This window comes from Pinus tabuliformis, chromosome 9 (genome assembly GCF_031772625.1).
Source record: "Pinus tabuliformis cultivar Carrire ecotype Pingquan chromosome 9, CPIR1, whole genome shotgun sequence".
Lineage (NCBI taxonomy): Eukaryota > Viridiplantae > Streptophyta > Pinopsida > Pinales > Pinaceae > Pinus > Pinus tabuliformis.
This window is the reverse complement of record NC_142307.1, coordinates 386,916,885-386,928,751: the sequence shown is the minus strand read 5'-3', so window position 1 is coordinate 386,928,751 and position 11,867 is coordinate 386,916,885. Positions and strand designations below refer to the sequence as shown.

The window sequence follows — 11,867 nt, the reverse complement described above, 5'->3', positions numbered from 1 at the left end:
TTTATATGTTATTGCATGAATGCTTGAATTACCATTTGGCAATTTTGTACGATGGAGCCATTTATTTATGTTTGATATATGAATAACTTATTATGCGATATGATGTTCACAACTGTTTTGCCTAACGTTTTATGCAAAGTGATTCATCTTAATTGATTTCCATTCTTATGATAGCTGAATGATCTTTATTACCAGTTATTATTTGAAATCTATTTAGATCGCATAATAGAAGAAATACATTCCAGGTTAGCATAGATTAGATGTGTTGCTTTCATTAGATTACAATAGCATAGAATTAGATTAAAGTAGCTTAGATTAGAACTCTTAGATCAGCATCATCCAACTCTGCACACACACACACCCTTAGATTGGTAAACTGGTCCCACTATCCCCAGTCGGACCCGCTATACCAAACGGATAAGGAGCTGCCAACCAAGGTCCGGACCGGGCAGGTATCCCCCTTGTTGTCGACCCGATTTTCGGGGCTTCAACACTACCATAGGACCCTAGGGGTGATGCTAGACTCATTCTGGCATGATGAGAAGCTATAATCCATCGGCAAGACCAAAGGGGTGGAAATGAGTTGATCGAAGATGATCAACTACTTAACAAAGATGTTTCTGCTACCCTTAAAAGAAATCTAGTCTAGGTGGTAATCTAAATATTATCGGAAGGAAGAAACCTAAACCTTGCTAATTGTCTCTTAATCAAAGATGTATAGGTTCAAGTTGTAGTATTATTTTCACGACAAATTTTATAATAAGTTTGGAAGATTACTTCCAAAGACATCAAGTTTGTGATTACTTTTATGCGTTGGGTAGCGCCCATCCTTGGAACCCAATCTCAAACCCAAATCTACTCAATGTAGATTAACTTAATTAAATTCATTTAGGGACTATAGATCAATGGGTGAAATAGCTTCCATACAAGTTGTAGAACCTATAGCAGAGTAATTACAAAATACCGATGCTAAATTCCATGGCCTAGCATAACGTTGAACATACCTAAAGGCAATGCCAGAGTACAGAGGGAATTAGGGATGAAGGGAAGAATTATACCGTCAAGAGAGTTGCGTGACTCTGGAGAAATAAGCTAGAATTTAAGCTTTTAGGAAGAGTCACTATAGGAAAGTTATACGACATTACTCCTAACCCATAAACATTGTCTCTCTTTTAGCTAGATGTTAAACAGAACCCAAGACGGGGTAGAACTATAAATTCAATCCATTCATGTGGTGATCAACAGCGAAAAAAAGGGAGAGAGTAAACTCATTCATCGGACAGAGTAATTATATATTTTTAGATAGAGAGTGTAGAGTGTGTTTACAACAAGTATTTAGCATATTACAAAAGGTGTATAGTAAAGAGAATTAATTACGCAGAGTAAAACATACTTGCAAACACATAAAGGTAATTTAATGAAAAGAGAATTGGAGTGCATACTATGTTGTTCAAACCCCAACTGCACCAGATACCTAAATACGATTATTTATTACAGAGAACGAGTCTGAGCATAACAATTAATCGTAGCTTCAATTTGACAAGAAATATGCAGAAGTGAACATCTATTTAAAATAACCAATTTCAAAGGTACAGATATATTATTTCTATCACTCGGAAACATCAGTAGAAATAGATACATTCTCTAGCTAACCAATTCAAAACCAAGTATATTAACTCCTTAATTTGCCACATAGTGGTAACAAATATTCAATCCAAAGTGTACACAGGAAAATAATATGCAGTAAGCTAGATAACAGTTTCGCAAAGTATTACCAAAAGGGTAAAACTCTAAATTCAATCCATTCATGTGGTGATCAACAGCGAAAAAAGGGAGAGAGTAAACTCATTCATCAGAGTAATTATATATTTTCAGATAGAGAGTGTAGAGTGTGTTTACAACAAATATCTAGCATATTACAAAAGGCATGCAGTAAAGAGAATTAATTGCGCAGATTAAAACATACTTGCAAACACATAAAGGTAATTTAATGAAAAGAGAATTGGAGTGCACACTGTGTTGTTCAAACCCCAACTACACCATATACCTAAATACGATTATTTATTACATAGAACAAGTCTGAGCATAGCAATTAATCGTAGCTTCAATTTGACAAAAAATATGCAGAAACGAACATCTATTTAAAATAACCAATTTCGAAGGTACAGATATATTATTTCTATCACTCAGCAACATCAGTAGAAATAGATACATTCTCCAGCCAACCAATTCAAAACCACGTATATTAACTCCTTAATTCTCCACATAGCAGTAACAAATATTCAATCCAAAGCGTCCACAGGAAAATAATATGCAGTGAGCTAGATAACAATTTCGCAGAGGCAATATCACCAAATCACAAGTGCAACGTAACAAGTTCACCAAAAGGGTTCATAATTACGCATTGTATGCATATGAATGCTAAATATTACACAGAATATCTCCATTAGGGAGACTGTCACAATGAAAATTTATACCAAGTGTAGCAATTAAAACATACATAAGGGAAAGAGAAATGTGAACATGGAAACGAAAGTCTAGAGCTGGTAGGAGCTTAAGTGTGGCATATTCAAAGAAAAGTACCAAGAGCACTAGGCTCTTTAACTTTAAATTATAGAAAATTACTAGCAACAACAACTAAATCCACCACCGGCATGTTCCAGAAGAAAAAACGATAAAGTGAGTCTAGGAAGCACTAGGGGTATTCCCATCGACCCATTGAGGAAATGCAATTCAAGAAGGAGAGGAATGTGCAAAGGAACCGATCTAGAAGAACAGTGTGCCAAAGTTAGTTTCGCCATGCCATGAAAACCCCAAGCGCGCGGGTACAGAGGAGCAGTGTGGAGATACCTATAACAATAACCACAATAAGCATTAGAAGTAGGAACGCCAAATAAACCTCAATTGAATTATCAAGAAAGGAACCCGGAAAGGGGCAATACCTATGAAGGAGTTGCAGAGCCAAAAACCCATCTAGGCCATCGAACCTGCACCAGAATATATATATTAATTAAAAAAAAAAAAAAACCGACACGAAAATATGATCATATTAATAGGTGCAGGAAACCATAAAGAAACGAACTAGAACTGTAGGGCGAAACTTACCTTCGACCATGAGGGTTAGAATTCTAGTCATGAGAGCTCCAAGCCAGCATTTGGAAAAGCCTTCAGACAAACCCTAAGGATGGAAAATGGAAAAAAAGTCAGAACCATGCAAAACCAAAGGGACAAACTACTAACCAGAAGAAAAAACCCATAAGTACCTGGTGAATGGGGACAACATGAGCACCTCCCTTGTCTTTAACTGAAATCATCGTATTGGTAAGGATAGCAGACATTTAAATTAGGTTAAGATAAATCATCCACCTCAAGCTGGAGCAAGGCCTGGCACAATCAAAACCCCAGTAATGTAAACCAAGATACCCAGGTGCAACCATAGTTTCTCTGCAATAAGAGGGCAACAACAGAAATACACAGTGGGGATCGCAGAAGAAGCCACCAGGTAGGGTCGTAGAGACCTCGGCTTCATTGATAGAGGGATAGACCAAATAAATGACAGAAGAGTGAAGTAAAGGTTTAGGGTTAGAAGAAGCATCCTACATCGTTGATGGAGTAAGGAGGAATCCAAACTGTTGAAGTCCCATCGCCTCGGCCTCAGTGAGAGCCATGTGCCACCCCCACCCCGTTCACATGGCTAGGACACACGTAACAGTCGGGTTGGAGGTAAGGTGTTAATAGTGGATAGTTGGAGCGCCGAGCGAGAAGTCTACCAAGTGAGCATGTCAGTCTAGTAGTGTATGGAGAATTTCCAAGCATTAAGTGCCTTGAGGGCGCATGTAATATTATAAAATTAAGAGTTGGTTATACCCATACTTATAGACTAAGGGTAATACATAGTTTAGAGCCAAGAGCACACATTGAGCAAGAAACTGCCATAGCCCAATCCATGGCTGCAACCTGATGCTACCTGTTAAGCAATTGAAAGGACTAGAAACAAAAATCATTGTCAAATGCTTTTTTTTCACAGGGTGGGAAAATATATCATAACTCACTGTTGTCAAACCAGCAGTGAGGACAACCATCTTTGGCTGCTATCCGCGAATGCAAGCTGATTCATCACCTTTATTCAAGGAAAACCACGCCACCTGGAATAACACGCTGGTAGTCCGTAAGGAGGCAGGCTTTCACCCCTACCAAATGTCTCTTGGTCTTGGGTCATTAACCTTTTTCCTTACGTCCGAGGAAGACGAGCTCTTAGCCAAGCAGAAACAGGTTTAGGGCATACTCCAGGCCTAATCACTACCCAATGCTATTTGTCAAGCAATTGAAAAGACTAGAGATTTAGTTTAAATTTTTAATTCATTATTAAAATAATAACATAAAGTTGAAGAGAGAAATTAATCTCAAATATTCTATCTAAATGAAATCCAAACTATTCATTTATTTTTTATGAAATCCAAACCGTTCATTTATTTTTTTCAAAAATTTATACAAAGCCATCGTCCAGAGGTTAAAATAGATACACCTATTGACTTAATTACAATGTATATAATCCTGGTCTCTTATGTTAATGATATAACCATGTATGGAGCCTAGATGCTTTGGATGAGTCCAACATGTGCGTAAAGCTCCTATGCTAGAGCTATGATCAACATGTGTAAAGATTAAGGCTAAGACTAAGGCTAAAATGATGTGTAAAGATTAAGGCTATTAAAATTTTAGGGAGGTTCAAATCGCTGGATTGAAAACTAACTCACAGGAGGTTCAAATCACTAGACATAAGTTTAGGGAGGTTCAAATCATTAGATTGAAAACTAACTCGCAAATTGAACATGGGTTTATTGAAAAACAAGTACTAATCATTTTTTATAATTGTTAATATTTTTTATAATTTGTATGTTGAAAAACACATACTCATGCATAACAAAGGCACAATAATCCAATTCGGTTAAATGTGTTAAAAAACACAGTGTTCAGGCTCGTAGGACAATGCCCTACCTTATATGTCATGTTGTTGTTTTTTCTCCATGCCAGAAAGCCACAGGAACCCCAGATGCTCCAAAAACAGTAGCTCAGACTGCAACAACCTGCAACAACCTGTAAGACAGCATCAAACATGGTTAGATATCCCCAAAACTGCAAAGAAAATGTGAAATTCAAGCTCACAAATTTACCTACAAACCTGAAAAATCCCTTCGGAGCGCGAAACGACCATGTCCAACACCGAGCCAAGCTAAATCCGCCACAGGGAGGAACGCAAACAAATAACGAGCCCATACCACCAGATGGGGAAGAAAAACCAGTCAAAAAAACAAGACAAAACGAACGAAAACAACCAAACAACCTCCAGCACGACCATCTCTGTTGCTCCATAAACCACTACCCGCATCACTGACAACCGTTATGGCAGTGACTGCCATTGGAGCAATGACGCGCAACTACCTAGCAGAGCAAACAGACAAGAATAGGACCCGAACAGAAATGAACGCAACACAAAACAAGCCGCAAAGGAGATGGTGTTACAAACCCTAAACCCCGACTCCACCTGTCGAACCGATGGCTATGTATGCGCAACAGGTCAGTGCATGCGGTGGCAACGTCTCGTACCACGGGTGAGGGTGCCAGCGCGGCAAACAAGTTGCTTGACATGGATCGGTCAAACATTGGTGGCTCTCCCCTACCATCAAACATTAAAAATCACTTTAAGAAATGAATTATAGTAATCCAACCACATTAATAAATGTAATTAATATAAATATATATCAATGGCATACACAATTAAATGTATTAATTAAATATATATTATTTCAAAATATAATAAAAAAAATTCAAAATGCTATTAATATTTCAAAATATTTATTTCACATCAATAATTAAATTACAATTTTAAAATTCTTATTCCAAAATATGCAGCGACCATAACAAGCTTGATTACAGGTTAACTATAACCATAGTAAATTTATAGAATCATACCCTTTTACAAAGTAAATAACCACATTAATTAAATTACATCAAAATAACTGCTACTATTTCACAACTAAACTTTGAGACTTATTTGCACCGTCAATCTCTCTTTGAAGAGGTGTCACATACCCCGGTAACCTCGCATGTAAAAGCAGGGAGTTAGAATTTTTTTATACAAATTACCCACAAGTAATTATCAAATTCACAACTCCACAATTCCTCATTAACCATTAGATATAATGTTCATTAGTACATCAAGTAAATTGCAGTAAAAGACAGTAAGTTGCATAACCATTTGCATAACCATTAACCACCATTGTGGTAGTGTGATAACATAAACTGTCTCATGAATCCTTACATCCATTGCATGATTTCCTTCACCATATTAATTAATCTCATACTTGGACATTATGGTTATGCCATCAAACAAAGAACCATCAACATCAAGGATTCATCATCATCAAACTGACACAAAAGGCAATCACACCATTGAACACCAGTATACCCTGGAAACCCCGTATGGTGAAAACCAGCAAACGTTTAATCTTATTATTAAACGCTCGTGAGGGATTTCACCCCTCACTCAATGGCTTATAAGGGATTCCATCCCTTAGCCATTGCTATAAAATCATTACAATGAATTATCATTAAGTTGTCACATAACTAGCTAAAAGCTAATACAGTTTTCATGTAATCTTTTACTTACATACCGCCACATACAACACTCCTTGTGGCATGATTGTTCTCGCAATGTACATTCTTGCATCTCGAACTCATCCGCATGGACCATTGATCACTTTCCTGCCATAATGTTAACATCACTTTCCTTTGGCACCAACCGCCATCATTTCCTATCAATGTTGTCGTCAACAAACTTTGGCAACAAGATTAGATACCATATTAATGAATCAATAATCAACCTCTAAAAGAGATCTTTAGCATCTACTCATATGCATGAGCAAGCGTGACATACTATTTAACTAGTACATATACCCAAGTAAATATTGTTTGACCTCCACAATGTTTATTTACTCTAATGCATAATTCTCTTTAAGAGTTCTAACTCATTAGTTCTACTACATGTATAACACATTCGTTATATCTTCATACATGTAATAAACTGTTATTTCCATGCTTAAGCACATATGTTCTTTTCACATAGTTATTTTTCGAGAACTCAACATAGTCTCTCTAACAAACAAAGAACATAACTCCATATCACAATGACTATTCCTTGCTCATACCATTGCTTATCATATTAGCCCTTCTTTAATGTAGGCAACACATATTCCCTTCATTAGAATACTACCATCATTTCATACAACAAACCACATACCTCTTTCTTAAAGGAAGTCATTATAACCTCATTTCTCTATCTTCCTATATGAAGGAGTCTCAAGCTTCCCTTTCGAGAAATTATTAAAGATATCCATCTTTATGCATAAAAATCAAGATACAAAAACAAGGTTAACTTACTCTTTATGCATCAAAATCAAGAAGTCAACACAACTCATCTAGCAAGACAATCTTTCAAGAGATTATATGTTTCAAGAAAGTTAACATGACCACTTTCTCTATGTACACACAAAATCATATTTCCAAAATCACAATAGCTACCCTTATGAGCATGCAACATGTGTTCTTCCTAACGCAATTATTTTTACTTCAATGCACATAGTCTTTTCATGAAACAAGTATGGATTCTTGCTCTTGCATGAACACTATTCATGTGTGTCTTTTAAGGAAAGAATCTCTATCTTTGTTTTTCAAAAAGTCTCTTATAAAGTTATTATTTCCGTGCATGAAGAATGCTCTCTTTTTCTAAAAAGACACTATATTTGTGTATATAAAACATACGTTTTTCTTCAAGAAGGTTAGAATGATTATCGATGTGCCCATCATATCCCAATTTCTATCATGCATGCAATGCATAAATTTTCCACAAGAAACTTCTAAATTAACTAGTATCCCAATGCAATAAAGCATATATCCCTTTCCATTAAAATCCAACTTAACTTCTATTTCTTTTATATGCCTTCTTTCTTTCCATAAATGCAATATTTACTTCTATTTCTTTAATATGCATTCTCTTTTCCAAAGATGCAATATTTACTTCTATTTCTTTAATATGCCAATAATGCAATATTTAACATTCGCCCCTGCTGCTGCTGCATGCTTCTGACCTCTGCGCGCCTGCGCCTGGCAACGCTGCTGCTGCTAGGCTGCCTCCCCTGACTGCCTGCTCTCTCTTTCAACCTGGGGCCTCCTGCCCGTTCCTGGGGGCCTGCGGCCCTTCCCCTCCTCTGCCTTTCGCAGGAGCGCCTCTGGCGCTACTGATCTCCCCTACAATGGATCCACCATACAAAGAACATGATGACCTGGAGAAGACCTTTGACTCTCTAATCCAAGAGAATACCTCTGAGAAAATACGCCCTACTGCCTCAAAGTTCATCAAGAAGCTGGACGAAATCCCGGAAGTTCCGCTCCCTCCTGCACTTCCGAGGAGAGCAGCGGTTGCCCTAGCTGATCGTGGTTTGGTAGGCCAGTTCACGAGGCTATGGCCCTCCCCCCGCACAGTTCAACGATGGGTAGAAAGGAACTGGAACTCAATGGTTCAAGGAAAGATAGCAATAAGATTCTGCGGGAGGGGATTCTTCACCTTCCTTTTCGAATCGGTGGAAGATCGCAATCTCATCTTTAGGAACGGCCCTTACTTTATGGACACCAGAGGCCTTTATCTAAACAGATGGACTCCTGACTTTGATCCAGAGATGGATGTTCCTAGCGCTGTTCCGGTCTGGGTCCGTCTCCCCCACCTGCCCCTCCACTGCTGGGGAGATGAATCTGTGAAAGCCATAGGGAATGCTGTAGGGAAATACATTGACAGATCGGAACCAAAGGAGAACATGCACGCATGTGCAAGGATATGTGTAGAAGTGGACCTGGGGAAAGGCTTGCCGGAAGCGATCAAACTCAAGGTGGACCGGTGGACGCATATACAGCAAGTGAACTACGAGCAGCTGCCGTTCAAGTGCAAGGTATGTCACGAATATGGGCATTTTGCTAATAGATGTAGTAAAAATAAACCAGTAGACTCTGATAACAATGTTGAAGCCCCGGAAGAAGCATGGGAAATAGTCAAGAAGAAAAAGTCAAATCCCCCCCCAGGAACCTCCTCAAAGCCCCTTATTGATACCTCAAACCCTCATTCCCTTCCCTCCGGATCTGGCCCCTCATTTCCCTCCTCCTCCAACCCTTTCGAATCTCTTTCAGCAGAGGAACCCTCCTCCCCTCCCCTCTCTCCGAGAGGCCCCAAATCAACCCCTCCTTCCCCCCCTCAGACTTCCCCTCCCCAAACTGTTGAAAGAATCCTAACAAGGAACAAAGCGAAGGAAAACATCACATCCACCGACCCACCCAGAAAAGTTGGAAGGAAATCAAACAAGGAGATAAGGGATGAGAATGCTGCAAAGGAAATGGCTACAGGGACCCAACAGCCAATGGACACATATCTTGATAAGACCAAAGGAAGCGGGGAGAAGGTGAAGGAGAGAAGTGGACCACATATCAAACAAAGTAAATGATGAATCTGGTCTCTTGGAATTGTAGGGGGATGGGCTCCTCCCTAAAAGCTAATGCAGTCCGTGATCTTCTTAAATTGGAACAATCAGACTTTCTACTACTTCAGGAGACCAAAATTACTGAGCAGGATTTTCAAAGCAGTGTGAACAGAAGCAGAAGTTACGAAGGAATAGCACTGAGCGCAGTAGGAGCCTCAGGCGGAATAGGTACAATTTGGGACAAAACTAAATGGAAACTCAAAGATAGCAGGCAGAATAGATGGTGTTTAAGACTAGATATGCAAAACATATCTAGAACTGAAGATTACACTATCTACAATATCTACGCCCCCCCCCCACTTCAGAGAGAAAGCTTCTTGCTGGGAGTCAATCACCACAGATTTAATGAATGCCCAAGGCAGAAATATCTTCCTGGGAGGAGACTTGAATTTGATAAGAAATGCGGAAGAGAAGATGGGAGGAAACTTTTTTGCAGACCCATCAAGGGACGCACTGGAACAAATCATCCAAGAACACAGTTTTGTTGACATACCGCCTCAGAACGGGCGTTTCACTTGGTCAAACAAGAGAACCGGAAAAAACAACATCAAAGAGAGGCTGGATCGTATACTGGTTCAAGAAAGAATTGTGGCCAACTTCCCAAGGATCCAAAGCACAATTATCCAAGGTTATATATCAGATCATAAACCAGTGGCTTTGCATCTGGTTAAAAGGGAAAATATGGGGCCAATACCCTTCAAGTATAACAGAGCGTGGGACAGCAGTGAAGACTTTAGGAACTTGGTAAAGGACAGTTGGGCAACAGAAGTTACAGGCTCCCCGCACTACATATGGGAAACTAAGATCAAACTTCTCCGGACAGCCATCAAGCAATGGGCAAGAAATTACGCAACAGAGGAAGGGAAAAGGAAAATCGTCCTACAAAAGAAGCTTGCTGAGTGGAGTCAAGAAAAAGAGAAAGGCCAAGACACAGAAGAGGATCTAAGGAAGGAAAATGAGCTATACATGGAGTTGTATAAGCAGAACCGGGTGGAAGAGGAAGAGCAAAGGCAAAAATCGAGATGCCTCTGGCTCAAATCAGGCGATAAGAATACTTCCTTTTTTCATAACAGCATCAAATTGAGGAGAGCAGGGAATAACATTGGGAAAATTGCAGTTGAGGGCAGAGTTCTAACAGAGCAAGAGGAGATCAAAGAAGCAGCGTCTTATCATTTTCAAACTCTTCTGACTGCTGACCCTCATTACTTGGAAAACCCGGAATTCCTAAATATAATCAAGAGCAAAATTACAGAAGCCCAAAACACAGAATTAGATAAGGAGATAACGATGGAGGAGATAGTCAATTCTATCCAAAGCATGCCAATGGATAAGGCTCCTGGTCCAGACGGTTTCACAGTGGCCTTCAGAACCCACTGGGAAATCATTAAGAAGGATTACATAAGAATGGCAAAGAATTTCTTTATTAAATGCAAAATGGGCAGCAACATTAAGTCTTCCCATCGTGTAATGTTTCTTACAAAATCATCACTAAGATATTGGCAAACAGGCTAAAAAAAGTGCTTCCCTCCCTTATTTCCGAGAACCAAGGAGGCTTTGTTCCCAGGAGACACATCACGGATAATGTCATTCTCATCCAAGAGGCAATACACAGCAGCATATCCAGAAAGGAGAGGGGCATGATCATCAAGCTGGACATGGCGAATGCCTTTGACCGGGTAAACCATTCCTTCCTTCAGGCAGTCCTAAAGAAATTTGGTATCTCAGAGTACTTCACTAACCGGGTCATGGAATGCATCTCCCATAACTGGACAGCTCCCCTTGTCAATGGAAGGCCCTGCAAAGCCTTCAGGAGTTCAAGAGGCTTGAGGCAGGGATGCCCACTGTCACCCTTTCTCTACATTATAATGGCTGAAACCCTCAGCTTACACTTGGAGAACAAGCGAAAATTAAAAGAAATAACAGGGGTGGATATAGTCCGTGGATCAAAGGGAATTAATCACTCCCTTTTCGCAGATGATACTCTGCTAATAGGGGGTGCCTCCAGCATTATGGCCAGGAGGTTCAAGAACACACTGGAACTGTTTCTTCAAGCCTCTGGAGGCAAATTGAACAACAACAAATGCATGATTTATACCTGGAATGTCCCAAGAAACATAACTCAGAGAATCTCCACAATTATGGAAATCCCTGCCCAAGGGAACTGGTCCCATTTTATGTATTTAGGGCTCCCTTTAGCCAAGGAAACTATCAAAGCTGAGATCTGGGCAAAGCTTATTGAGAAATTAAGAGGGAAACTTCAGAGCTGGGGAGTGTACTGGCTTA

The 11,867-nt window shown here is 39.4% G+C and overlaps 1 protein-coding gene across 3 annotated transcripts in view; it reads right to left on the bottom strand.

Annotated features, from left to right (window-relative positions):
* Positions 1-2,196: 2,196 nt before the first annotated feature.
* LOC149148771 (uncharacterized) overlaps positions 2,197-11,867 on the bottom strand; it is an 89,591-nt gene continuing 79,920 nt past the window's right edge. The window contains exons 1-4 of one of the 3 annotated variants that reach the window (XM_089440606.1): positions 3,601-4,336; positions 3,241-3,444; positions 2,943-2,987; positions 2,197-2,850 (exon numbers count right to left, since the gene is read on the bottom strand). In XM_089440606.1, the coding sequence (XP_089296732.1) occupies positions 2,625-2,850; positions 2,943-2,987; positions 3,241-3,338 (369 nt within the window). In that variant the 5' untranslated portion in view covers positions 3,339-3,444; positions 3,601-4,336 and the 3' untranslated portion in view covers positions 2,197-2,624. Of the gene's footprint in view, positions 2,851-2,942; positions 2,988-3,105; positions 3,179-3,240; positions 3,445-3,600; positions 4,337-11,867 lie in introns of those variants that run through there. The other 2 variants (XR_016262842.1, XR_016262843.1) reach the window with 2 other exon arrangements.